At 54.4% G+C, this 27206-nt stretch overlaps 6 protein-coding genes across 6 annotated transcripts; 3 read left to right on the top strand and 3 right to left on the bottom strand.

Annotated features, from left to right (window-relative positions):
• Positions 1-73: 73 nt before the first annotated feature.
• On the bottom strand, positions 74-2696 carry CCM_05669 (acyltransferase, putative; the record flags this gene model as incomplete). The annotated part of the gene is made up of 3 exons (XM_006670813.1): positions 74-547; positions 610-2479; positions 2518-2696. The coding sequence occupies 3 exons, from the start codon at positions 2694-2696 to the stop codon at positions 74-76; spliced, it is 2523 nt and encodes an 840-aa protein (XP_006670876.1).
• Positions 2697-3159: 463 nt separating this feature from the next.
• Positions 3160-3852, top strand: CCM_05668 (ribonuclease P complex subunit Pop4, putative; the record flags this gene model as incomplete). Its single annotated transcript, XM_006670812.1, has 1 exon — positions 3160-3852. The coding sequence occupies one exon, from the start codon at positions 3160-3162 to the stop codon at positions 3850-3852; it is 693 nt and encodes a 230-aa protein (XP_006670875.1).
• A 2561-nt stretch (positions 3853-6413) lies between these two features.
• Positions 6414-11050, top strand: CCM_05667 (GYF domain protein; the record flags this gene model as incomplete). The annotated part of the gene is made up of 4 exons (XM_006670811.1): positions 6414-6523; positions 6774-7170; positions 7230-10674; positions 10728-11050. The coding sequence occupies 4 exons, from the start codon at positions 6414-6416 to the stop codon at positions 11048-11050; spliced, it is 4275 nt and encodes a 1424-aa protein (XP_006670874.1).
• A 467-nt stretch (positions 11051-11517) lies between these two features.
• CCM_05666 (F-box domain protein) lies at positions 11518-14610 on the bottom strand (the record flags this gene model as incomplete). Its single annotated transcript, XM_006670810.1, has 1 exon — positions 11518-14610. One exon carries the CDS (start codon positions 14608-14610, stop codon positions 11518-11520), a length of 3093 nt encoding a protein of 1030 aa, XP_006670873.1.
• Positions 14611-20327: 5717 nt separating this feature from the next.
• On the top strand, positions 20328-22075 carry CCM_05665 (arginine permease, putative; the record flags this gene model as incomplete). The annotated part of the gene is made up of 2 exons (XM_006670809.1): positions 20328-20827; positions 20896-22075. 2 exons carry the CDS (start codon positions 20328-20330, stop codon positions 22073-22075), a joined length of 1680 nt encoding a protein of 559 aa, XP_006670872.1.
• An 830-nt stretch (positions 22076-22905) lies between these two features.
• CCM_05664 (elongation factor 3) lies at positions 22906-26365 on the bottom strand (the record flags this gene model as incomplete). The annotated part of the gene is made up of 2 exons (XM_006670808.1): positions 22906-25918; positions 26217-26365. The coding sequence occupies 2 exons, from the start codon at positions 26363-26365 to the stop codon at positions 22906-22908; spliced, it is 3162 nt and encodes a 1053-aa protein (XP_006670871.1).
• Positions 26366-27206: the final 841 nt, after the last annotated feature.

Raw genomic sequence — 27206 nt, 5'->3', positions numbered from 1 at the left:
AACAAAGCATTAATCTAGTATACACCTACAGTTGCCATCGTTGCCATTCACCAAGTATGCGCATTATGCCATGTTACAGGTTCGGCCTGCCGCGCAACTTTCTGCGGCGCCGCGCGTCGCCGACAGACTTGTGCAGCGTCTCCTCCTCCTCCTGGCTGAGCCGACTGGGAATTTTTTGCTTGCCGCCGGCCTTGGCCGCCTCGGCCGCCTGCTCAAACAGGGCGCGGCCGAGCTCGTCGGTGAGGCGCAGCACGCGACTGCTGACGGTCGCGCCGTCGCGGCGGTTCTTGCCCTCGCGGCGGCAGCTGGCAATCTTTTCGGTAAAGTCCCAGAGCTTGCCCTCGGCGAGCAGGGCGCCCGTGGCGGGGTCGCGGGGTGGGCGCCAGGACGGGTCGAGCTGCATGCGCGGGGGGATCTTGGAGTCCTTGGTCTTGACCACGTGCACCATTTGGTCCTCTTCGAAGCGGGTATACGAGTTCTTGAGCGTCTCCTTGTTCACGGCCTCGAAATAGGAGAGATCACCTTGGTGGTAGAGGGTCTTGCCGAGCTAGATGGGCTGTTTAGTGGTCATGCTTGGAAAAAAAAGAGTCGGCCTTGTTTTCAACTTACAAGCTGAGCGCTATTTTGCGCTTTGGACTGCTCGACCCAGACGTCGCTGGCGTCGCCGGCCGGGCTGAGTCCCATCAGGGACACGGCGGCCAACCAGCTGGCTTCAATGAATGGCCAAATCAGGAAGCAGTAGAAGTCATAGTTCTCGCGTCCTGCTTTGCGTTCTTCGTCGGAAAGACCAACCTGGACAACATTGCCCTTTTCGTCCCTTGTCAGTTGCACGACGCGGTCAGCCTCCAGTCCCTTGAGCGTCTTCTCCAAATTGGCATCGAGGCCCGCGCTGCCAAAGATGAACTCGCCACGGAAGAGAGAGGACAGGAAGAAGACTGTCGACTTGAGCTCTCCAAACTCAATGACCTGCATGGATGGCCCTCCACCTCGCTTGACGCGGGTGTACATGGCGGCGCTGACAAGAGCTTCGTAAATGAACAGATGAATCGTCATGTTGCGGTAAAAGGAAAGTTGAAAGCGATCGACAGCATAGTAGGTGGGTTCGGGAAGTCCTTCGACAACGCCGACCAGGTCTTTGCCAAGAACCTCAAGACCACGATCTATAATTTCCGAAAGCGGCGCGTTGCCAAAGTGTGCGACACGGCCGCCCTTGGCTCGAACGCGCGCCGTGAGCCACTCGACGCGACGGATGAGTTCTTGCTTGCCAACACCGCGGCCGCGGAGAGTGAGCAAGACTGTTCCGATAAGAGCTGTGGGCATAACGACAGAGACGGCGTTGATATCTCCAAGAACCTTGTAGCCAAGAGTTCGCAGAATCTTCTCACGGACCGCCCGAACAGCTGGGTTGCGATGATCAGTGTGCAACCCACGAGGAACATTGGGGATCCTGGTGAGCTGCTCATCAATAAACGTCCGGAGGCTCCAGGGCTCGTGGAATCGCACATCCACACGGCCGAGCTTTAGGGACAGCACAGAGGAGCCCCCTGACAGAAAGTCGGCCAGGTTTTCCTTCTTCTTGGGGACACCGAGTAGCTCGGTGACGTACCCCTCCGTCTCAATGACCTTGTCGTATTGGGTGCTGACGGGGCAGATGATGGTGTCCTCGACACGACCTGACAAGATGGAGTCGAGGACGAAGCTCAAGATGCCGAATTTGGGCGGCAGCAGCTTTCCAGTACGCGATCGGCCTCCTTCAATGAAGCATTCGAAATTGAATCCCTGCTGAAGCAATGTGTCGATGTAGGACTGAACCAGTGTCGAGTAGAGAGCGTCGTCACCAAAGGAGCGACGGATCCACATGGCGCCCGCATGTTGGAGAAAGCTTCCAACAAGAGGAAAGTTGAGGTTATCACCAGCCACCACGACGGGTAGCGTCAGACCAAGGCGGTAGCAAATGAGCTGGAGACTGACGTAGTCGACGTGCGATCGGTGACTGGGAAGAAAGACAATACTTTGCTTTTTCTTGGCGGCCATGTCAGCCACCTTGCGGAGACGCAGGACCTCCTCGCTGGAGACGTGAATGCCCTGGTGGTAGGCTCTTGTCAGGAGCTGCGTGCACATATAGTAGGCACCACGGATGAATGTCTTGCTCTCCATTTTGCAAATCATTTGGTCAGTCAACTTTTCAGCGACCTCTTGCAGGGAATTTTCAAGAGCGACACGGCGCTGTGCCCGCTTCGTCACGTAGTCCTTGTCATCCTTGTTGAGCAATCCTTCTTTTTCCTCGACGACAACGCGGCTCTCTGCCAGTTGTGAAATACGATCCTGGAGAAGCGGTGCAGACATGACCATGGACGTCATGTTCTGGGTAAATCCAGGGTAGAAGACGGGCTGTCCGATGACATTGTCGTATGCGCGCCACCCCTGGCCGGAAACGTAGAGAGACACCTCACGTAGGAATCTGCAGAGGTTGGTATGCCTGGTACGGGTAGCGGAATAAACAGCCCAGCGACTTACTGCAATGGCTCGGATCGAAACGACGCGAATTGATTCATCAGCGCCTCCTCCTTCTCCACAGCCGCACCCTTTTCCGGCTCTAGGTAGCCACCAGGCTGTAGAGTGATTTCATCGCCTAGAATCTGCAAATCGGGGGCCGAAGTGTTGGTGGGATCGAGAGGCTCGCCGCTGCCAGCCATTGTGACGCTTGCGGGTTGTGTATGGGGAGACCGAGAGGCGTCGCAGAAGGAGGAGACCGGGAAAGATGGTCAAGTGGCGGCAACGAGAGCAACGAGGCAGCAAGAACTCAATTCATGGGATTGGATGGCCGAACGGGATGACAGTCTGGAGAACGCTGGCTAGGAGCTGGGGAAGCTGGCGACCAAGCGTCCGGGGGTGGGGCAAGAGGGCGATTCTGCCGAGGCCATCCAGCCATGTGAGGCCAGAACCGGCTACTAACTACCTACCTAAAAGTATGTACCCAAATTATCAACAAGGCTGACGAGATTTTTTTACGGGCTCCCGCCGCCGAACCAATCGTTTAGTCTGCATAATAACCGCCTTCCCGTCCCCTCCTCAACAATTCAACACATTTACTCTCGACGGCCATCTTTGTTCCCCCGAGCCGCGGCTGTCGAATTATTCTCCTCGTGCTGGTCAACCATGGCGACACCACAGGCCCTCACCCAGGAGCTGCTTGCCCGCGCCCATCCGCCCGAGGCCGTCAACCGCATCTTTGGCGAAAAAATCCAGCACCGCACCCTCCATCTCCGACGATCCTCCCCGCCGCCCTCTGCGGTCAACGCGCGCAACGCACGCCGCAAAGCACGCCTCGACAGGAAGGAGCGGCAGAAGCAGAAACCAAAGCCGCTGTCGTGCCGCCAGCGACGCGCCCTGGGCCTCGACGACATCCCGGCCGCCGGCCAGTCGTACGAGATCTACGCCGGCCTGAATACGCTGTGGGTGGGCTACGCGCGCGAGCTGCTCGGCCGCGAAATCTACACGGGCGGTACCGGTGCCGCGGCGAAGCTGGCCAGCGCCGAACTGCACGGGGCGACGGCCCAGGTTGTGCGCAGTCGCTGCGCTGGCCGCGTCGGCATCAGGGGCATCATTGTCCGCGATCGCAAGTTTGTCATGGAGATTATTACGCAGAAGCGAGGGCTCAAGGTGGTGCCCAAGGACGGGACCACGTTTAGGATTGAAGTACCGGCGCCGCCGCAGGATGCTACGCCGGAGCAGAATGCGCAGGGCGCCTCGCAAATTTTTGCGTTCGAGGTCCACGGCGACCAGCTCATGCTACGCTCCGCAGACCGCGCGAACCGGAAATTCAAGCAACATTTCCTCAAAAACCTATAATATGTATTTGACAACTGAACGACTGCAACGAATTTATACCCAAGAATTTATACCCAAGAGCGAGTTGGTCCAGACGGACATGGCTGCATTGCGCGATACCAGAGGTTACTGTGATAGGTTAGATTGCTTCACGGAACAACCCCGTCTCCGTCTCCTTCATCACACCCTGTTCCGTGTCACGGCTAGGAGTACGAATTCTCGCCGGGACTGTAGCTTGTCACTCGCCTCTGTCCCACCTGGGCCTAGGTGGTGTAGATCTGTTCCGAAAGAAGGGTTGGGCTTGGGGTTGCTTCACTGGCCAGAATGGTAGCAGGTGCCCGTATTGGCGCCCGACACTCTGCTTGCAAAAACTTTATCCTGCAAGTTTCTGCAATCTTGATACGAATATACAATTGAGATTTTGATGCTAGTGCATTTGGTACCAGTAAGACTTAACAAACTGTACAGCAAATACGATACATTCTGGCTACTTGTGGCTTGTCGGCGCCGAATCGGTCGTGCACACGCTTCAATACATTGTTGAGTCATAATGATCACGACACTGTGGCCATAGTGATCTGAGGTACTTGAAGAACATGACTTTGCTTTGTATATACTTGCGCGCTCTTTAGCTCTCCACATCGTATTTCTTTAGCATGCCCTCCACAACACGTATGTTCTCTGCCCAAAATTCCCGTTTTTCTGCCATCGATTTTTCCTTAGGGCAGTGGTGGGGTTGCAGAAAGAGAGCAAATCTGTACCATTCTAGAAAGTCCCTTACTCCCTGGCTCTCCTAACAAGCCTTCCATTTAGGAATAGCATCCTAGAATGCGCTGTGAAGCTTGTCCGCGTGTAGATACTCGACTCTAAAGCCATTCGGAGCTCCCCCACGAAAGAGCATTTCAATGCATGGAAGAGCCGCTAAAAAAGGAGCGCTCGCGTAGAGCTCCTAGTTGATAATGGCTTTGATCTCCTTGTGGTTGTCCTCTGCTACAAGCACATTATGAAGACCTATATCAACGTGGAGAGCAGTGATAGGGCATTCCTCCACGGTTTGGGGGATTTGATCCAGTCTTTTGTCGATAAATGCTTAGATACCGGCTATATATTCATCCTTAAAGTTATTAATGCTATTTGTTCTTCCTAAGCTGGAAATAGTATACTAAAGCCGACCTTTAAGCTATTCGCGTATAGATGTGAATGGCCCTCCTAGTGAAAAATGTCGGTTAGGTCCAATAGTAAGGCTAATACTGGTATTCTTATTAATAGTAATCAGCTTGCCAATCTAGCAAGGCGATGGAAGGGGTAGGTCCTAGCAAGCTTGCTAAGCTAAGGCTATCTTGCAGATAAGTTTAAGCCTGTCGGTATAAGTTATGTTAGGATAGACTCGCTCTGCTAAAACTCTAGGCATAAATTGTGTTATCTACCTTCCGAAACCTATAGACTATTGATACTCTGCCTTGCCTGGTATAGAATAGACAGTAGGTATGGGTATGATGCTAGGAGTACTGTTATTATGAATAAACTTTATTAAGGCATCTATAGAAGCGACGTTGCTGTGAAAGCGTAGCTAGATAATATAGATAATCTTAGGGTTATGCATTGTAGTTACTTTATATGAAGTACTGAACCCTCTGTCTGTGAATCTGCTTGAGGATGCAATTTCTTGGCCTGTTGTAGCCAAAATGGCTTTTTAGAGCTCCTCGTCTATAATCTCGATCTTTTTTGGAGTTGATGGCTGTCCATTTTGTCGGTCAATATCGATCTGGTACCTGTTGAGAAATTCTGATGAATGGTCGAGAGGCTTAAGCGTCGCTGAAAATATAAAGGCACTGTCCGTGGTGCGCATTACGGTATAAGAAATAGCCAATCCCTTCGTAGCGCCAATCACGCCCGAATAGACGTATTTGAGTAGAGCATCCGCCGCCTGAAATTGATCCATGGGGGGGGATGAAGTCATTGTATTGGATTGTGCAGGTCTTTGAAAGGCACAATAAATTGTAACTATGCATGAACTTCGATGAGAAATGAGAAATGAAAAATGAGAAATGAAAAATGAAAAATGAAAAATGAATTTTTTTTATAGATGAAGCAACGCCCGTACTCTTGTGTCACACCGTCACACCCCTACTGTGCATACAGTACAGGTGCACAGTCGGTGTGACTGACACGAGTAGCCCTCGTGCCTACTCGCCGGCTAAAAGCCGGCCACATACCGCTTCAGGGATAGTGGATTCTGGGGCTCGCCTATGGGGTGAATTCGACACCTCTAATTTTGCCTTTGCCAAAACCTAGCTTTTCTTCCCAAGCGCTTGCTGATTCCCTTCACGTTTTCGCGATAACACGAACCCCCACAACATCTGTAATACCTTACAATTCCCATTCTTGTACGCGCAATCTCGCAATCTCGCAATCTACGTTGCCTTAGCAAGCGTTATCTTTGCATTTTTATCAAACATCACCATTGTCGCCACCCTCACCGGTGTCGTATTTACTGTGAAGCCACCAACCTAGGTACTGAGCAAGACTTGGCAATACCGCGTTTCGAGCTCCCTTCTGGTCCAACCAACGCCACATTCAAAATGCCAACCAATCTACCCTCGAGTTTCGCTTCGGCTGCTGCCGGCCAGAACGCGAACCGCGATTCCAGGACCGGCCGACCTGATGGTCGCAGCGCTGTAGGCGGCGACTGGTAAGTTTGCCCCCCCCCCCTCTCAAAAGAAAATCCCTTGCCCGGCTACTGCTTCACTTTGCGCCGCGTGGCCATCGTGTCTATACCATTGCAGATTGTGCGTGATAAAGCTCCTCGTGTAGCTGCATCACGCCTTGATCTTTGCTGCATATGCCCACCGCGTCGGCGACCAAACTGCGTCGCGAAAACCTTTTCCCATTCCATCCCGCGCAACTTCATTGATGACAACACGTACTGACCATCTCATCAGGGCACGTCGAGATGGCCGCCCCGCGAACGGAACCATGACATTTCGCCGCTCCTCGACAACCCCCCTTGGGCATGCCATGCAGACCGCCCCTCCAACAGAACTTGCTGCCCAGCCTACATCCGGGGAGCTTGCTGGCGGGGTTGGCAATTTCGAGTCCGAGCCGAGCCGCTACACCAAAGATAATCTCTTGGACGTGTTCCGCGCTCAGAAGATGACTGAAGATCCCTCTCGCCTGTTCATTTCCGGCTGGGACCCTAGCCACATCAATGGAAACAGCGGCAGGGGTTGGGGCAAGAGCAACGAGAACCACATTCCTCAAGAACCCGGTGCCTGCTGGGACCAGAATGGCGAGACGGTCCCGATGGGTTTGCAGGAGTACTCTCCGGATGAGAAAGAGGTAGATAGCCTAGCCGCCTTGCTCATGTCCCCTGCATCCATGTACTAACGAACGACAAGGCCTTTTCGAACGACATCAACTCCCCGCTCAAGCCTCCGACGCAGAACAAGGAATCTCACCAACCGAACGGTAGCGGTCGCAAACCGTCCATCTCGCACGGAGCAGGTAACGCATACGGTGTCACGTCACCGTCATCCGCGACTAGACCGTCTACCCGCCGGCGCGAAACTGTCGATTCAAATCCCTTCAGCAGCTCTGGGCTGGGTTCTCCGACTGCCCCAGGCAGATTCTCGAGAGACGATCAGACCTATTGGTTCAACCGAAAAGCAGGTGACTCTAAAGATTCGGAGGCTGAGGATCAATCTGCGGACCAGACTCGTGATCAGGCGAAATCGACCCTGCCTAGTCTCCTGCGGGCTAACACTGCAGGCGCCGCAGCAATGAGCTCTATTTGGCCTCCTTCCAACCCGAGCACGCCCGGTGCCGGGGGCTTTGGAAATTTCTCCATCGGATCCTCGGCTGTTGGCGACAAGCGTGTTGGCGCCGCGGGGGGGAGTAGACTTGCTCATCTTATGCCGAAAGAAAGCTCTGAGAATATGAGCGGCAGAGCTTCTGAGACCAACGCCTCTACCGGACAGCAGCAGCAGCAACAGCAGCAGCAGCCGCCGGTATGGAGAACACGGCCACGGACTGATACCGATCCCTTTGGGGAGGATGAGCTATCAGGCAGCGCGATGCTTGGGGGGTCCCAGGACACCAACCCGGGTGGCAACCGTGCCGCTCTAGGGACACCTGTCAAGAGCTCTGCTGGTGACTTCGGTATGGCGGGCCTGAATCTTGATGCTGATGACGATCCCAACAGCCCATCGGAGACAAACCCATATCGCAGTCCCGCGAACCGTGACGATGGAGAGTCCAGCAATGAAAACAAGCACTACGGCGGCGCTCCCCAAGAGCATAGCGCAATCTTTGGCGCTTTGCCCAGAAACTTTGGCCCCGGTGCTTTTGATGGAAGCGACCGCAGCCAGACATCAAGCGTCGGAGGAAAAGGCTATCCACTCGGTCACTTGTCTGGGTGGCCTGCTCCTGCTTCTGGTCCTTCAACTGGAACCCCGGATCGCGATCGTTCTACCTATGGGGCCGCCTTCGGAAACTCTCTCTTTGGAAACATGGGTGAGCTGCAATCGCCCGGTCTCGGTAACCTAGGCAACGTGTTTGGTCCTTCAGCTTCTGGCGGCCTCGGTGCTGCCAGCATTGGGCGTGGTAGCAAGCTTGGCTCTTTGTTCCCCGCCACTATGCAGGCCCAGATGCAAAACAATGATCATGAGTCTGGTGGCGATGGCTCTGATCTCCGCCAGGGAAACCCTCTCGGTGCGATCGGCCGCGGCAACTTTCCGGGACCTCCCAGGGATACGGACAGCCCGATGCGCTCGAATCGTGGTGTTTTCGAGGAACTTTTCCCGTCCAGTGATGCAAACCAGAGACTTGCTCACATGATTGGCTCTGACGGTAGTCAGGGGCCTGCCGGCCAGTCCTATACTCCTCTTCCTGGCGGTCTACCATTTGGTGGGCCTGCCCCAAGTGACCTATCCTCAGCCCAGAATCGCCAAATGGTGATGCCGGACCGCATGCGATGGGTATACTTGGACCCCCAGGGCCTTGTTCAAGGACCATTTACCGGCCTAGAGATGAATGATTGGTACAAGGCCAATTTCTTCACTCCAGACCTTCGTGTGAAGAAAGTAGAGGATCCCGAATTTGAACCCCTCGGTCAGCTCATCCGTCGCATAGGTAATTCGCGTGAGCCATTCCTTGTTCCTCAAATCGGGGTTGCTCATGGGCCTCCTGTACAGGCCGGTGGATATAACGGCAACGCCGGGGTCATTCCGCCTCTAAGTGGCGTTTTTCCAAGTTTTGGGAGAACTCTCACAGCTGAGGAGCAAAACAACTTGGAGCGCCGCAAACAGGAGGAGCAGTACATCATGGCCCAGCAGAGAGACTACGTTATGCGCCAACAGGCAATGCCAAAATTTCCAATTCACAACCCGGGGCTGCAACACCACTCTAGTGCCCAAAGCCTGCAGAGCCAGCCAAGCTTTGGAAACATGAGCAACCCAAACCAGCAGCCACCTGCCCTCGGAGGCTTGGGTTCTTTTTTGGATCTTGGAGGCGGGCCGATGCTCCATTCGAGAGCGGGAAACGAACAGTTTCGCCAGGAGGATATCCTAAATTTGAGCGGTCATGAGCGCCAGATGCTGGCTGCTGCCATGGGTGGAAACGAAGCAGCTACTTTGGGAGACCAAGCCAGCAGTGAAGGTCTGCGTGCCGGTCTCCCACATACCGGCCAGCTTTCTGAAGACTCTGAAGGATTTCGAGGCCGTCTTCAAGAGTTTGAAGGTCTCCGTGCCCAACATGAGGCTGAGCAGGCCGCCAAGGCCGAAGAGGAAGCGCAGGCTGCTGCTGCTGCTGCTGCCCGGGGCTCCGAGCCTCCTGCTGCTACCAGCCGACAGTCTGGTAAAGCTGCAAGGAAGAAGAGGCATTCAGAGGATGAGTCTTTGTCTCTCACTGAGCAGGTTCAGATCGCTCAAGCTGCTGCTGCGGAATATTTCCTGCCTGAAGTTCCTGCGCAGCCGGGTATGCCCATGCCATTCCCTCCACCATCCTCAGGCACGCCTCTACCTGCTCCCACTGCGCAGCGTGCACGGTCCAATCTGCCTGAGCAGTATAGCAGATCTCAGACAGCCACACCCGAAGTTGTTCAGCCACCGCCACTAGCACCATGGGCCAAGGAGCCTGGTCAGGAAGGACAGCGCGGTCCCAGCCTAAAGGAAATCCAGGAAGCCGAGGCACGCAAGGCTGCCAGGGCTGAGGAGCTTGCCACGGCCCAGAGAAAGGCCGCTATGGAGCAAGAGGGTGCTCTGCTGCGCGAGCGGGAAAGAACTGCGGCTGCGGCAGCCACCGCCGCGGCCCTGCCAGCATCTAGTACCTGGGGCCATGGCTCACCAGCGGCGGGGTCAACCCCGTGGGCTAAGCCCGGACCTCAAAAAGGAGTTGGCATTCCCACCTCCGTCTCGGTTTCATCTTTGAGTAAGAAGACTCTGGCTGAGATTCAGCGAGAGGAGGAAGTACGCAAGCAAAAGGCCATGCAGACAGCCATTCAAATCGGTGCTCCCGCCAGCGCTACCAAGAGCTACGCCAACCTGGCGAGCAAGACAAACCCGGCTGGTATCCCCGGTGTGCCATCTCCCGCTGCCCCCCCTGGCGTTGGTTGGGCGACAGTCGGGGCTGGCGGCAAGGTTAAAGCTCCAACTGGTCCTGCTTTACCAGTCAGATCTTCCAGCACCGCCAACGCGAAGTCCGCGCCTGTCGTAGCTCGACCGAGCCCGAAGCCCAGCCCTGGTCTGGTCACGCAACGCGCTGGAGCTGCGAACAGCGGCAACACTGCCATTGACGAGTTCAGCGCATGGACATTCCGAGAGCTTTCCCGTGGCATCACAACTGATGGTGAGTAACCCCGCGGTATGACTGGCTGAAGATGATGCTAACACCCACGACAGTTGCGAGCTTTCAGTCGACCTTGGAGGCGCTTCCTCTTGACACCGGTCTGATTGCCGACGCCGTTTATGCCAGTTCCACGACTATGGATGGTAGACACTTTGCAGAAGAGTATGTTCGCCGCAAGAAGCTCGCTGAGAAGGGTATTTTCGAGAAGCAAGCTTCGGACAACCGAAGCTCCTCGGGCGGTTGGAACGAAGTGGCCAAGAAGAGCAGCGGCAGTAGCAGCAGTACTCAGCCTCCCCGCGAGCCAGAAGGACCCCCGTCCGCAATGCAGGGAACGGGCTTCAAGGTTGTCCCGAGTAGAAAAAAGGGCAAAAAATAGGAGCCAGTCCCCTTGACCGAATTGAAGGGACGTCGACCCTAATGCGAGAGGTAGCTTTTGAGAAGTTTTTTTTTCGCACGCTCAGCGCGTCAAAAAGAAATACTGATGGGAGTTGTTGTTGAATGTGTAACTAGGGCTTGACGAATGCGGGATTATGATGTAGCACGAAGCAGGTTACGAGTGATGGGGATTGATGAAGCGACTATTTGTGTTTTATGGCCATGAGTAAGAAAACAGGCGGCTGCTGCGTGTTGCCGGCGACGACAATCATGTCCGACGAGGTGTACTACTTACTCTTGAGAAACAAAACAGCGTGTAGGCATTAGCAATGTCCATAATCATCAATGTCACAGAATGGCGAACCACGCAGCTATAAATCAAAATGTGAATCGTATTGCTTTTATCTATTCCTCTTTTTCTTTTGGACGTTGCAGAAACCCCCCCAAACCCTTAAATCATTCGTCTCTTCACTTGGCCACCTTGAGCCCATTCATGAGGGCCTCCAGCATGGTCCATCCCTCAGTGCCCTCCCAGTTCGTCTTACCACGGCCCATGACACTGCGGACGGCGCTGCGCGCCTTACCGCGCCACTTGGCGCCGACCTCGTCGACGTCCTCACCCCACGTCTCGAGCGCGGTGACGAGCTCATCCGTGCGCGCCACGACGACGAGCCACGCCGCCTCGTCCTCTGTCCAGTCGGCGGCAGCGGCGGCGGCGGACGAGTCACCGCCAGGCAGCAGACCGCTGCCCGAGGCGCCGACGGCGGCGCGCCAGGCCTTTTCAGCGGCGTCGATGGCGCCGGCGTAGTCGCGGCGCCAGGCGCGCAGCTTGCCGACGAGGGTCCAGAGCTCGCCGCGGCGGGTGATGAGCGGGACAATGTCCTCTTCGAGGACGCGGGCGACGAGGCGCTCGGGGGTGCCGCGCGGGGGCTCGTAGATGTCGGGTCCGTCGGGCCTGGGCCTGTGCAGGACGTGCTCGTGCAGCAGCGCGCCGAGCACGGGCGCGTTGACGGCGTCTTCGGTCGGGCGGATGCGCAGAATCTGGCGCGTGGCGGCCAGGATCTCCGTCACGGCGGGCGGGCGCATCCGGCACGCCAGCGTGACGACGTTTTCCCAGATGCGCCAGTTGTCGTGGGCCGCGGTGGCGCCCATCTTGTATGCGTGGAGGGCCTGCGCGAGGAGCTTCTCGGGGTCCCTGGACATTTCGGAGGGGTTCTGCGCGGTATTGGCGGCGGCCGCCACGGTTTCGTCTTCATCGTCTTCGGGCACAGCGGGAGCAGGTGCCGCTTCAGCCGAGGTTGCGGGCGGTGTTTTGTCCTTTTCCTGAGCAGCGGTGACCTCGCTGTACAGACTCCAGAGCGCCGTTCCCAGGTTGCTCCAGGTTTTGGCGTCTTCGCCGCCGAGTTCGCCGGTGGCGCTGCCGATAGCCCGATTGAAGGCCTGGGCGGCGTCCTCGAAGTGTCCGAGGCGTAAACTAATATCACCAAGACGACTCCACATGTCGGGATCGAGCCGGTTTACCGCCGTGGCTTTCTTGTATGCTTCGTGGGCGCGCACGAGGTCTTTTTCCCGGACGTAATGCTCGGCGAGAGAGCGCTGCGCTCGAGCAAAGCGGTGGCCCGACACCTCCCATGCACGCTCGTAAAAGGAGGCATCGTTCTCCAGCTCGCCGAGGATGCACCACAGACGCGGGGCGTTGGATGGCGCTGGCGAGCGTTCCGGGCCCTGGAAGTCGTCTGCCTTGAGAGACGTGACGTCTTGGACCGCCACCTCGTCGTCGGGGTCCGATGCGGCGGCGGCGTCGGCACCCGTCCTGTTGAACAGCAGCCAGCGCATGATCCCCTTTGCTTTGGCCTCGCCGCCGCTGCCGCGACCGTCCTCATCGTCCATGGCATCGGCGCTCGCGAGGCAAAGAGCGACCTCGGCCCAGAGACGCAGACGCTTGAAGATCTCGAGCGCCGAGACCATGGAGCCGGCACCAGCCCAAGCATAGGCCAGCTCGGCCTCCAAGTGCCAGCGTGGCGGGGTGGAGAGGGCATGGATGTATCGGAGACGCACATTGGCCGGCGCAGACTCCGAGGCCTTGACGGCGGGGAGGAAGGTTGTCGGCGCCCCCGTGGCAGGAGCCGCTTCGTCTCCAGTGTGGTGCCCCGGTGCTGAGACTTGTATAGATGGGACGTCGGTTGCTGCTGTAGAGCAACTCCCTTGTTTCTTCCCAGACTCTACGTTTTCTTCGGCAGAATATGTGGTATCCGTGAGGACTTGATCCGCTACGGCCTGCATTTGAAGGACGCCGCGCTCCAAGGTGCGGCTTCGATGGACTTCGATGCGCGAACGCACAAGAAGAGCTTGGGTATACGTTTGCCAGTTTGTGGACTTGTCGGCAATCACGCGAGTAGCGAATGGCAGAATTTCTTCAGCGGTGAGGGTGTCTGCAGGCGAGAAGGTGTCTTTGATTGTCGCTTCAGTGAGGAGTGTGATCTGGTCAAGAGGACTGAGCTGTGGTTGCTCATCGGGTGTCAGATTTGCCAGTTTTTCGGGCAGCTCAGAAGACTTTGTATTCCTGTCGCCGCTTTCTTTTGTGAATTTAATCTCTTCGAGCAGTGTGTCATCGTTGAGTTGTAGAGCCTCAGGTTTGGTGTCGTCTTCCTCGTCATCTCCCGTTTGGGGGGCTGTTTCTTGGGTCTGGCTGAGAGCCAAAACGACTAGTTGACTTATGTTCTTTTCTTGGAACTTGGTTCTCTTTCCTAGAGCGCCCGACAAGGCGTACAGGAAGTTATTCATCTTGGTTGCCTCCGCGACAAGCTCCTTTGCCTTCTCTGCGCGGCCAAGCAAGATGTTGTTGTTGGCAGCTTCGATGAGAAATTGCACTTTGTCCTGGGTGTTCCACGGAGATTTGTCTGCCCACACATCATCACTTAGAACGCGACTTCGGACAGCGCCCATAGAATCTGTGATTTGCGTTGCCAGCGAGGGAAGCTCGATCCAGTTCGAGCTCTTGGTGAAAGTAGAACCGCCCAGGTTGGGTTGCGCAATAAGCTTGTAGTGCCATACATGGACACGTAGTCTTGTCCAAGATATGCTGTGCTTTTGAGCCTCTAGTTCGGGAAGCTGCACAATGTCATCAACCGGTGTTGAAAGAGTCTTGGTAAAAATGTGTCTGGCGAGGTAGAAGAGTTCCAGTGAAGGAATGTGCGAGTATGGCGAGACCCCGTCAATTTCCAGCTGCCGAACACACTCTCTTCTCATTCTTATAATCGGAGTGACTGCTGAAGAAGAGGGGAGGGTCGTTTGAGACGTTGATTCCCAAGCCTTGAGAAACTGAGACTCGATATGGGCCATTGGCTGGCGTGAGGGCACAGGACCTGTGACATTGATTTGGAGGAAGATGTTTAGGGCTGCGATGCCGACCTCGAATGCGTTCTGAGTTTCTTGGGTTGTTTGCGCCACATTCGGTATTTTTTGGGCGTCGGATGCCGACTGAAAAAGCTCTAGAATGAGAGCCTCGGCGGCGGGATTGGCGGCAAGCCGCGTCGCTGCGTCCTGCGGTGTCGAGGCCATGATGGCGAAGTCATGCGTGATTTCCGATATTTTGTGCGCTCCTCTATCCTTCTCACGAGACCGTTCGGTAGCGCAACCGCTTAAATGATCACGACAGCCCAATATCAAGGCAATCAAAATCTTCAAGGTCAGCCGCTAGGCCAAAATCACTGGGCCGAAACAGCAAGTGCGGTGTGTTTTTCGCCCTCAAAATTTAGCACAGTATATCTAGCCAGTGTGTTGTTCAAAAGACGCGACTGAATTAACGATCAAGCCGAGTCAAGGCCTTGTCCCGCGCGTTCAACGATGATGCACGTCGTGGATGAAGTCTGGTGGGATGTGACTCGACATGGTGGGGCTCCCCTTGTAGATTCTCTAGAGGGGTTCTGCAAACGAAACACTGCGAATATGCATCTACATTACAGTACTCCCACAACAGAGAAACACGAGGGACGACAATCGACTCCTCAAAGCATAAATACATGTCTTGTCTATGCATTGGTCACTTTTCAAAGCAAGAAAAGCTCCCAGGCGAGCGCAGGCTTTCCGCTAAGGATAAAGTCTAGGGTAGGTTGAGGTTGCTGCACGTTCGCGACACCACATTCCGCTGACCTGTCACGATGCAACACGCGATGCGCCATGCTCGAGCTGAACTTCGTACATTGGCATCTAGCACACGGCAATGGCGTCCCCGACCTCGTGATCGGACTACCACAAGCGCTCTCCGGATCTCCAAGACGCTTATTACGATACGCTACCGCTAATATATGTGCCAATGTCGGGGCTGACTCGGTATTTCGGGATTTGCATAGCACATCGCCAACATCTTCGAGCCATCGAGAAGGCTTGGGCGCATGCGAGAGGCAATCTGGCGCCGTGATGATCAAGACCAGCTGTTATCTGCGGATCAAGTCCATCTACCTTCGGCCGCAGTGACTATAGCTAATGACAGATTGACGCGACGGATTTCAGCTTTGACAACTATACCTAGTTGAGTTAATGCGTTGCGTATTGACAACATCGCTAATGTTTTGTGGAAGTCGCGAGCATCTCTTGCAAGGTTTCAACCGGCATAGATATGCGGACAACAACTAGGCACAGCGCCGCCCTTGGGTTATATTCGAGACCTTGTATCCGGGGGCTCAAGGCGTGTGAGCGTTTCAGGCATAACCAACCCTAACTATTATTAAGGCGCACCTCCGTCGCAAACGTTTTCTGCAAGTTGTGGACGGCCACTTTCCGTCCTGCAACTGACCCAGCCAACCCGACCAGCCATTTTTGCCCTCCCTCGTTCCCACACAAAAACCACGCCATTGTGAATACGGTGTCTGCCAAAATGATGAATGAAAAACGGGTCGCTGGCCTGACTCCTCTGAAGAGCGGATTTTCTGTTTAATATTCTAGTTAGCGCCACAGGACCTGCTGACGGGCGGCCCAGTTCAGGACGGAGAAGACGGAGACGGATGCCCTCAAGTCCACAGCAAAAACGGACCGTGGTTGGATGGAATCTGGGATTTCAATGGACACCCTGGTTCAATTTCTTACTGTGCGGCTTGCCTCGCCACGAGGCTCAGAAACCCTAACTACAAGATTTTGAAGGACCCAGTCTTTGTCCTCTTGGTCGTGGGACGGCAAATACGCTCAATTCAGCTAACCAGTGCTAGTAGTTGAATTACGGAACCGACTATCCTTGGCTGCAGCACACAAAGAAACGAAACGAGGCTTGGTCAATAGGATAGGTTGGTTGTTACATCTGCGTGTGTGGGACTCTAGTGGCTGGGCCTATCGCCAGAAATATTTAATGCCTCGAGTACTCCGTACGCCGTCAGGAACCGAGACAGAAACGCCCGCTGATGTGGCTGACTCAGGTGAAGATGGTCAGATCAAGGTTCCTCGCTGCTATCGGCCTGTCGCAGCCCTAGGAGCATTGTCGACAAACTTGGCTGCGCTAGCTCTGAGAATGGTGGCTTTTGCCAACAAAGTTAGCCGGCGGCCTGGTCCCATTGGGAAAAGCTCATTTTTTTTAGATTGCGAGAAACACAACTGACACTCATGTGTGAACAGGCTTACCTTCTGCATCCCAAGATTGGTCGCGTGAGGGGAACGTCGAAGCTGCCTTGAGCATAATTGCATTGCCCCTGGTTGATATCTGTACCTGTGCATATAAGCCTATGTACGCCTGTGTTGGGGCGAGATTGTGTAGGTGATGTGGGATATGGCCCTCCCACTCGCTCTTGCGGGCTGCAGTTGACATGTCGTCGATTGTGCAGAATTTGATAAATTCGTCGACGGATTACTCTGCTTATCGTCCCGCAGCCATTATATCGGCACTCGACGACGCCAAAGCCGACAGCCAGCTGGGACCGCCAGCCGAGACTCGATCTGAGGGCCGCATGTCAAGATAAGGGCGCGATGATCTGAGATGTCGTGACGAGCAGCAATTGGCCCAGATCTAGTTTTAGGCCAAATACGACCCTTGATCGGATGAAAGAGACCCCTCTCCCGCCCTTCCCTGCCATGATGTCCAACTAAAAGCAGGGTTGGATTTATGAGAAGGTGCAGCGAGGTAAGGCATGATGACATGCATATCAAATTGTCCCTGCGCCCCGGGGCTGGGGTGCGTGTAGCTGTTTTGAATAGGATGGTAAGGCTACGATCCGCGCAGGAGTGAACTAGAGGCATTGACCCAGGGCCAACATGATCTGACCATGGCATGTATTACAGGTTGAAGGGGTTGAGCCTCATGGTGTTTTTCTAATCACTCAAGAACTTGCCAGCTTGATTTTTCCCTGTTGAGGAACGCCAAGAACCACTAGCTGCCAATTGTATTGCAAGGAAGTCGAGGCATGATGACGCAGTGTACCCATTCAAACATTGCATGTGAACAACTTGTCGAGGGACCCTCTCTCCTTTTTGCGGCTTCAGGGACAAAGGAAGGTCTAAAGTTTCAACGAGTTAATAATATGGGCAAAAAAAAAAAACCTCGAACCAGAATGTTGCAATAAAAGCCCGCAAGGCAAACCACGCTACAACACCAACTATGGAGGTGACATGGGGAAGTTGGTGACGTCACGCTAAAGAAAAGAGGCCCCCCCATGTGTGGAGGACACTCATAAAACGGATCGCCGCTTTTGGAGGCCGTGTCCGGATGGGAAAGGAGCACGCGACAGCGCAGTTGGGACAATTGGGGAATTTCGCAAAGAGCGTTTTGGAAGGGCTGGGACGGCATCGCATCTTTTCCTGCTTCATCAATTAGAGAGATGGGTTATTTCGGCAACGGGCCGCGGAAGAAGGGAACGTGGGGGCACAAGATGGCACCTGGTATAACGTTATATGGGAAATGGACACCAAGCCAGGGAATAGAACGAACCATATCGTTTCTTCGTCTACTATTCATCTCCACGTTATAACACTTCGTAGATTTATATCATGGAGAAGACGTGGGCATATTATTCTGGAAAATCTGGACTCGTGATTTTCAGTCTGGTACAGACTCAGTGATGGGTATCACTGGAACAGATATTGGTTCTTGATGGTTTTTAGTACAAGGCAACAAGGCGCGCCACTGCGGGATACTTATAAGCTCGTGTCCGTGTGGCACGGTAGTGACATGCCAGCGGTGGGCAAGCTGCTATTAGTAGCCAATTGTCCTGCCGCGCCGGGACAAGACAAGCATTGTGCCGAGAATAAACGTTCACCCGTTCTTCGATGTGGTTATGGCCACTGGCCGAGAAACATCCTGCAACACAATCTGGGCTATATAGTCTGTGGACGACCAGATCCGTAGAAGCGAGAACGGCCCTTTACAGAGTCCTGCTGGCAACAACCAACGACCAAGTAACCAAGTAACCAATGAGAGCTAACTAGTTCGTCAAGGCGAAAAAGAGGACGCGCTATTGTCTTTTGGATGTCCCGACTGGAGCCGTCGGCGGTGCTGTTAAGCTTTGGCGCTAGCGACTGAGGCTGTAAGCAGCGTGCCAGAGCATCTTGCCTACCGATCAATATACTCTGAAATAAATTTGTAAAGATAATATTATAAATAAGAGGTAACGTGAAAGCAACATTCAGATTGATAGTTAGTTGATAAACTGCCAATCCAGATCGCTGCAGTGGTTCGCCATGCTCCCGCGCTTCATGACGGCGCGGCGCTGCAACTACCGGGCTGTTATAGCCGGGTGGCGGTGTTGTAGTTGTAAAAGCCCTGGAACAAGGCGGCGTCCGTCTCCAGGAATCTCGATGGATGCTGGTCTCATTCATGTTGGATGTAGTGAGTATTGATTGCATGGTAGTGTGCTTCAGGTAGTATCATTCGCATCAGCCTACGAGGCTGACGGCGGGAGGCAGAGGCTCTGTCGCGGGGAATGACGTCGGAGCTGAAAGGATGACTTGTCTGAGGGAGTCATGGTCAGCAAGTACGATATAGGGGTGTGTTGAGTATCAATGCCTATGAAAGAAAGCCTAGCTATTTATGACGAACTTGCTGCTGCAACTGGATGGAATGGCACCACGACAGTCAGGCTCAAGACGGTTCCGGTGCAAAGACTTGCATATCATGAAATGAGCAATCGTAAAAGGCTCGTGGACCGATAGCAGCACGGTGTTTCAGAAGCGTCTGTCTGCGCCCTCTGTCTACTAGTTATTAGCGATTGTAACTTGCTCCCGCGGACAGCGCTGTGTGTGTTGCTTGCGGCGCTACCGCTAGCAGGAGCGTCATTAAAAGCAGCGGCAATCTTGTCAAAAAAAATAAAAAAAATTCAACTAGAAGTAACAAAAGAAACAAAACCCACACACACGCAAGCCCCAGCCAAAGGTCTCGGCCAATGAGAGCAGTCCATGTCCGGTCGCAAGCGGCCCACCGCCGCCCGCCAGCCTTGTTCAAGTTCCTCTATACCGAGCCAGTTTCTGCTCGGTCTGTAGCTTTGGAAATTATATCGCCTCGTTAACGAAATGCATAAACTCCTGAATCTAGATAGTGGAATCCCTCACTCCCTGTCTTTTCTCCTTGTCTTCTTCTCTAGCTACCGGCAGCAAACCGCAGACAAAGTGGGTTAACAAGTTGCGCCCCCACCCCAAGCGCGCTAAGCCGATTCAAGGAATCTGGCTAGTGCCGTTCTTAGCCAGCCCGCCAAGACGCCGCCGCCGCCGCCACAATCCCATCGCCATCTCTTTGGCTTCTGTCTTGTGCTGGCTTGTTTTTTTTTTGGGCAGACAGAAACACTCGGCGACAAATCTGGTTGGAAACTCGTCCACGGTATTCTACCACTCAACGCATAAACAACGGCCGGCTTTGCACATTCCCGCGCCGTCCCCCTGCTCCACAGCTCGGCTTGACCGTCTACAGCTCTGCCGCTGTTAATCCGTAGTGCTCTCAGTGCTCACTCTCTGTCTCTCTTCTCTCTCTCTCTCTCTCTTGCTGCCTTTTTCCCTCTTCTTATTCCTCGTATTACTGGCTGCTTATAATTACCAAAGCCTTTCCCACTCTCCGCTTCTTCCCACTTACCCGTTTTGTTTCCTCCATCTCCAACTTCCTTCCTCCTCGTCCTTCCTTCTTCCCTCCTTCCCTCCCACGTAGACAATTGTTACCTTCTTTGTAACATTGCCTACTTTTTTTCTCATCTCATCAATATCATCAGTCTTGTTGGCGCAATTCGCTTTGCGCCTCCCCACCCTCTCCCATTTTGTCAACGACGAATCGAGGCGCGCTTCTCCCCCCCTCCCCCACCACCACCACCGCAATCATGGCTACGACCGACGAGGACAAGCACTCCAAGATGGAGATGCCTGGCTCGCCTCCGAGCCTCGACGGCGAGATCCACATGGGCGACAATGCCGACGGCCTGCAGCGTCGTCTGAATAACCGCCAGATCCAGCTCATCGCCATTGGCGGCTCTATCGGTACCGCCCTCTTCGTCAGCATCGGCGCCGGCCTCGCCAAGGGCGGTCCCGCCAGTCTCCTCATCGCCTTCACCCTCTATCCCATGGTGCTCGGTCTCGTCAACAATTCTATTGCCGAGATGACGGTCCTCTACCCCGTCTCGGGTGGCTTCATCCGTCTCGCCGGCCACTTTGTCGACGATGCCCTCGGCTTCATGATTGGCTGGAATTTCTTCATCTACGAAGCTCTGCTGATTCCCTTTGAGATTACCGCCCTCAATCTCGTTATTGGCTTCTGGGATAGCCGCATCAAGGAACCAGGCCCTACCGCTGGAATTTGCGCCGCCGTCATCGTCTGCTATGCGTAAGCTACACCCGCAAGAGAGCAGGCAGTATTCTTGAACAAGAAGAACTAATCAACCCAAAATATAGTGCCCTCAATATTCTTGCTGTTCGCGGCTATGGTGAAGCTGAATTTTGGCTCTCTGGCGGCAAGGTCATTCTGCTCTTCATTCTCTTCTTTTTCACCTTCGTCACAATGGTTGGCGGCAACCCCCAACACGACGCCTACGGCTTCACCCACTGGAAGCACATTGCTTTCCAGCAATACATCTCCACAGGCGCCAAAGGTCGCTTCGAAGGCTTCCTCGGCGCTCTCTGGAGTGCCAGTTTCGCCGTTGTCGGTCCCGAGTACATATCCATGGTCGCTGCCGAGGCCAAGCGCCCCCGAATCTACATCAAGACGGCCTTCAAGACCATCTACTGGCGCTTTGGTCTCTTCTTCTTTGGCAGTGCTCTCGCTGTCGGCATTGTCCTCGCCTGTGACAACCCCGTCCTCGTCAATGTCCAGCTCGGCGACGGTGGCAGCTCCGATGCCGGCGCCTCGCCCTATGTCATTGCCATGGAAGTCATGGGCATCAAGGTCCTCCCTCACATTGTCAACGCCCTCTTGCTCACCTCCATCTTCTCCGCCGGCAACACCTACACCTACTGTGCAACTCGCTCCCTCTACGGTCTCGCCCTTGAAGGACGTGCGCCCGCCTTTTTGCGCAAGTGCAACAGCCGTGGTGTGCCCATCTACTGCTTCCTCGTCGTCATGTGCTTCCCCTTTCTCTCCTTCCTCCAAGTCGGAAGCGGATCCGCCGTCGTCGTCACCTGGTTCGTCGACCTCATCACCGCCGGTGGCATCATTGACTACATTGGCATGTCCATTACCTTTATCTTTTACTACCGTGCTTGCCAGGCACAGGGCCTCGATCGTCGTAGTCTACCCTACTATGGTCGCTTCCAGCCCTACGGTGCCTACATTGCTCTCGTCATTCAGTGCCTCATCACCTTTTTCTACGGCTACACGGCCTTTGCCCACCCCATCACTGCCGAAAAATTCTTCAAAAACTACACCATGCAGTGCCTCGCCCCCATTCTCTTCTTTGGCTGGAAGTTCCTCAAGGGCACCAAGCTCAAGAAGCCTCACGAGGTTGATCTCGTGTGGGAGCGCGCCACCATTGATGCCTACGAGAGCCGCTTCACCGACCCTCCTGTCGGTTTTTGGACTGAAATGCTGGCTCTCTCTGGCTATAAGAAGAGCAAGGTTCGACAGATTGAGGGGTAATCTGTACTGAGAAAGAGAAATTGTCTGCAGTTCTGCATCAGGACGTGCCGATTTTATTGCTTTACTATACCCAATATATGACGAATGAAACTCTTGACAAATAATCTGCTGCACGTATTGATGAGATGTACTGCCAGTGAGACAAATTATACCCATGTCCATGACAGCACACGATGCAAATGGGGCAACAAATGTCCTGCCAGTCAACAGTCCCTGGTATTTACAACAAACAACCTTTCCTTTGCATGGCAACCAGCTCAACTCCGTACATAATTTAGTTGTCAAAAAGATTTCTATTTGAATGAATATTTTTCTTCGTCCTTTTTCGTTCTAGTCTACCTCCATTGACATCCCATTGAGAGGCGGCGCTGCAAGACGGCCAATCCCAAGACTCTTCGTCATTTCCCAAGAGGTCCTCCAACCCCTTTATAAAGAAACAAGTCGAATCGAGGGAGTAAAAAAAAAAGACCTCTGCAAGACCGAGAAAACAAAAATTACCCCCCACCAGGGTCAATAAGGGAGAAAAAAAAAACCAAAACAATTCCTCAAAATCAACGAAACCAACAGGCCAGTTTCCACCTAATTCGTTTCTCTTTGCTCCCGTCGCTTCCTGTCTATCTAGATGTAGTCTGCGTTGAAATGCAAACAATAATCGTGACCATAAAAATCATTGCAACTTTTCTTTTACCAAATCCCGCATGAATCAAAACAAAGCAAACATAAAAAAAAAAAGAGTATGTAAGGGGTGTATGTGCTGCAAAGCGTCAGGAAGGGTGACCGATGAGGGAGAAACAAGACGAAATCGCACGTTGATCATAGGGGCGAGTTGTTTATTCGTCCTCATCGGTGAAGACCTCCTCACCACGCTTGCGGCGAGCCATACGGTCCTTCTTCTTCTTGCGGGCTTCAGAAGAGGACAGCTTGACCTTCTTCTTGGTGGTGACAATCTTGTTGCCCATGGCGTCAAACCGCTCCTCTTCGTCGTCGCCGTCAGCCTTGAGACGGGGACCAGCACCCTGGCCCTGGACCCAGTTGTGACCGGAGGGAGTCATCTTGCCGTCCATGACGGCCCAGACCTCCTCAGTCAAGTCCTTGGTGAACTCAGCCGAGTGGGTAATGATGATGACACCACCCTCGAACTTCTTGAGGGCCTTGGACAGAGCACCGAGGGAGTCACGGTCGAGATAGTTGGTAGGCTCATCGAGGACGATCAAGTGAGGACGCTGCCACGAGCAAGCGGCAAGGACAGTCTTGACACGCTGGCCACCAGACAGACCGCGCATGCGGGAGTGGGAAACCAGCTCGGCATCGAGACCAAAGTTGGCGCAGTGAGACTCAATCTCCTTGCGGACCAGAGGACGGAACTGACCAGAGGCGAGGGCCTCCTTCATGTCGACGTCAGCAACCATCTTCTGGTGAGAAGCCAGAAGCTCGTTACGGGGCAGCCAAGCGTTGTCAGCTGTCATCATCGGAATCCAGCGCTCGTTCTTCATGCCAATGTTCTCACCCAGGGCAAAAGAGCACTCGTACTCGTAAGAGTTCTTGAACTTTCTGCGGCTGTTGATACCAATGACGCGACGCTGAGTGCCCTCGACGCGGAAGACCTTGTCCATGGCCTTCTCGTCATCCTCGGTGATGATCTTGTTCGCACGGTCCATGGTCTCACGATCCTCACCAGTCTGGAAACGCCACTGGATATACTCCGAGGGAGTCTTGTCCAGGTGGTTATCGATGTGGGCGAAAGCATGCTGCTTGATGTAGGCGATACGGATGTTCTCGTGCTGGTAAATCTCACCCAGGGTGGGGATAAGCTCACCAGTAAGAACGTTGATCAGGGTAGACTTGCCAGCACCATTGGGGCCGATGACAGCAATACGGGAGCCGAGAGAGCACTGGAAGGTGATGTCGTCGATCTGGGGCTTGGAGGTGCCGGGGTACTGGAAAGACATCTTGGTGGCACGAAGAATGGCCTTGGCCTTGGTCTTGACACCCTCAAGGAAACCGGGTTCGGGGAAGGCGAACTCCATCTCGGAGGCACCAAGCTCGTAGTAGGATCTTGCAGAGGGAACGCGCTTGACAAACTCCATCAGGTTGCCCCTGTAACGCTTAAGCTTGAAGCGTTCGTAGTGAACAATGTGCTGGCAGACGTTGTCGAGGAAGCTGGAGTCGTGGGAGACGATGATGGAAGTGCAGGGGGAGTTGATGAGGTACTCCTCGAGCCACTTGACATTCTTGACATCCAAATGGTTGGTAGGCTCGTCGAGCAGGAGGATATCGGGCGCCTCGAAAACGGCACGGCACAGGGCGAGCTTCATCTTCCAACCACCAGACAGGGCGGAAATCTCACCCTTGACCATCATCTCGGTGAAGCCAAACTCGTTGAGGCGGGCCTCGACATCAGCCTGACTGGTCGTGACACCAGCCTCCTGGAGTTTCTTCATGGTCCAGTCAATGGTGGTCATCTCAGTATCTTCAGAGTCGAGGTCGTGCTCGACAAAGACGGTCTTGACTTCGCTCTGCTTGGGGAAGCCCTCAACCTGCTCGTTGTTGATGGCGCGCATGAGGGTGGACTTGCCGGAACCATTGGGACCGCAAAGACCGTAGCGCTGACCACGCTTGAGACGGAGGTGAGTCTGGTTGAGCAGAATCTTGGCACCGTAGGCAAGGGAGAAGGTGCAGTTGCAAAGATCCTCACCCTCCTCCTCATCGGCCTCGGTCTCGTTTTCGACGGCGGTAGCGGGGATGGTCTTCTTGCGGATGGTGTCAACAAGGGACTCGGCGTTGTCAATGCCAGTGATGACAGCAATGTATGCCTTGAGGTTGTCGACCCAAATGCTGAGCTCAAACTCCTTCTCGTCAATGAGCTGACCAGCGATGGCGGCAATGTACTCCGCAACAGGGCCCATCTTCTCGAGGTAGTTGCTGTACTTGGGGGCGAAGATATCCTTGACCTTAGGGAGAACAACGTTGAGGGCACCGTCGTGCTTGGCCTCGGGGATGACACCGTTCTGGATGTGGCCGACACGGGTCAGGGTGTCGAGGGCTTGCTTGGTCTTCTCACGGGCCTCGGGGTCAGCGAGGTTGTCGTAGTTCTTCTGGAGGCCGGGCATCATCTTGGGCAAGAAAGGAGCGACAATGTTGGGGTCGTCGACGAGCTTGCACATGTTGTCGACAATGACGGCGGCTTTACGCTTGATGGCGGTCTCGCGCTCAGCAAGACCACGGTCGAGAAGGGGGACCATGAGGGCAAGGGTGGGCTCCTGAACCTCGGTAACGAAAGTGGTGGCACCAAGCAAGTGGACAGTCTCGGGAACGTTTTCGGGCTTGGCGATACACTTGATGAGCTCAGGAATGAAGCGATCGATATCCTTGTTGACAATGAGCTGGCAAAGCTGCTCCATGGTCTGGTATGCGCGCTCCTTGACCTCCTTCTTGGTGTCCCACATGGCCTCGGAGATGACGGGAATGAGCTCAGGGACGCGGTAAGCGACTTGGGCGGGGGAGCCCTTGACGAGCGCGTCGATGAAGTCGAGAGCAGTCATCTTCTCGGCCCACTTCTGAGCGTTGCGGATGGAATCCATGATGGGGACGAGGGCAGACTTGACGGCGTTGGCATTGATGGCACCAGCAATGGCAAGAACGGCAGCGCTGGCGGCGTTCTTGACGGCAGGAGTTTTGTCACCAACAGCGGCGAGGAGGGTGGGGAGGAGGACAATGAGGTAAGGCTCAACGTGAGCAGAGACCTCAGAGTGGGAAGCAATGGCCTGGATGGCGATGGCCGCCTTTTCACGGGCGAGGGCATCCTTCTTGCTGGTGAGGCTCTTGGTGATGTCGTCAATGACCCTGTTGAGAAGGTATTAGCGCTGTGCATGGAATCAAGATAAGAAGCATCTCGGAAGTCTTCATTCTGGTTGGCGGGGGCGGGGGAGGCATTTCTCAGAGCATCCTGGCTAGCCGGCTTTGCACTGCAATGCACTGTTGTAGTGCCAGCTGTGGCGGGGTTTTCCAGGACAAGTGGCCAGGGTGGGCGCGAGAAAAATTTTGTGCCCGCGGCAGCATGTGGCGGGGCAGCGAACAACTCTGCCAGCAAGCTGGGCGCAGTGCATGTCAAAAGAGGAGAGGAATCATATAATAAACTCACTTGGTAGGGACAGCCTGGTCCTCAATACGGCCGTTGATGAAAGAGGCAAGCTCGGCAGAGGATTCCTTGATCTCCGCGGCCTCCTTGGAGACGGTGAGCTTCTGGAAGAGCTCGTCGAGCACCTTGACAGACTGAGCGTTCTCGGACATGATTGTGGTTTCGGGATTAAAATTGAAGGATATTTCGAGTCGAGGACCGAGGGTATAAGAAGAAGAGACTCGAGAGCGTAAAAGAAACGTCTATCGAGAGTCTATTCGTTGTCGACAAAAAGTCGGTCTATTCGAAGCCCACAGAAACGATGGAGGGGTCGTTCTGCTCTATGTGGCTGGGTTGTTGCGGAAAGGAGGAGGAGCCTTTGAGCAACAGAGAGGTAAACAAAAGAGGACTGCTTGGAGGACAGTTCTCGGGTTCGTCTGGAGGATGACGACCAAAATTGAAAAGGAGGAGGATATGGAGGTGGAGGAGAAAGGGCTCTGGACGGAGGGATGGTGGGCAAGTTTTATGTCGGCCAGTCCACAACTTTTTTTTTCCCTCTGGCTGGCGAGGAGGGGTGGTGGGAAGTGGGCTGGCTTGAGGAGAGTGTGCGCTGTGGCAGACGCTAGAAGCCGAATTTTCTTATTTTAATTTGCAAACTTTGTCCCTCCGATTGGCGCTCTGCTGTAACTAGGGACACAAAGTGGCAGCTTATCGCTAATCAGAGGCTGCGCGCTAAACCTAAAAAGACTCGGCCAAGGGCGGTGAGGCAGCAGCGTCGCCACTCGAGTCGGGCGAACCAGGCACAGGACATTTCAGATGCCTGAGCGTGCCAAATATCAGCCTTTTGCGGCAGCATGTGTCGTCAATCTCGGCCCGTGATCAGGCGCGAGAGAAGTGGAAAAAGTTGCAGGAGAGAGATCGTGGGGAAATGGCATCGCATCACCCGCCTTTAAAATTGGCTGCGCTATAAAAGGGTCTCGATGCTACAGGGTGCGCTGGGGACCTCATGTACCT

Source organism: Cordyceps militaris, assembly GCF_000225605.1.
Source record: "Cordyceps militaris CM01 unplaced genomic scaffold CCM_S00004, whole genome shotgun sequence".
Lineage (NCBI taxonomy): Eukaryota > Fungi > Ascomycota > Sordariomycetes > Hypocreales > Cordycipitaceae > Cordyceps > Cordyceps militaris.
The sequence above is the reverse complement of the archived record's forward strand: the minus strand, read 5'-3'. Positions and strand labels throughout refer to the sequence as shown.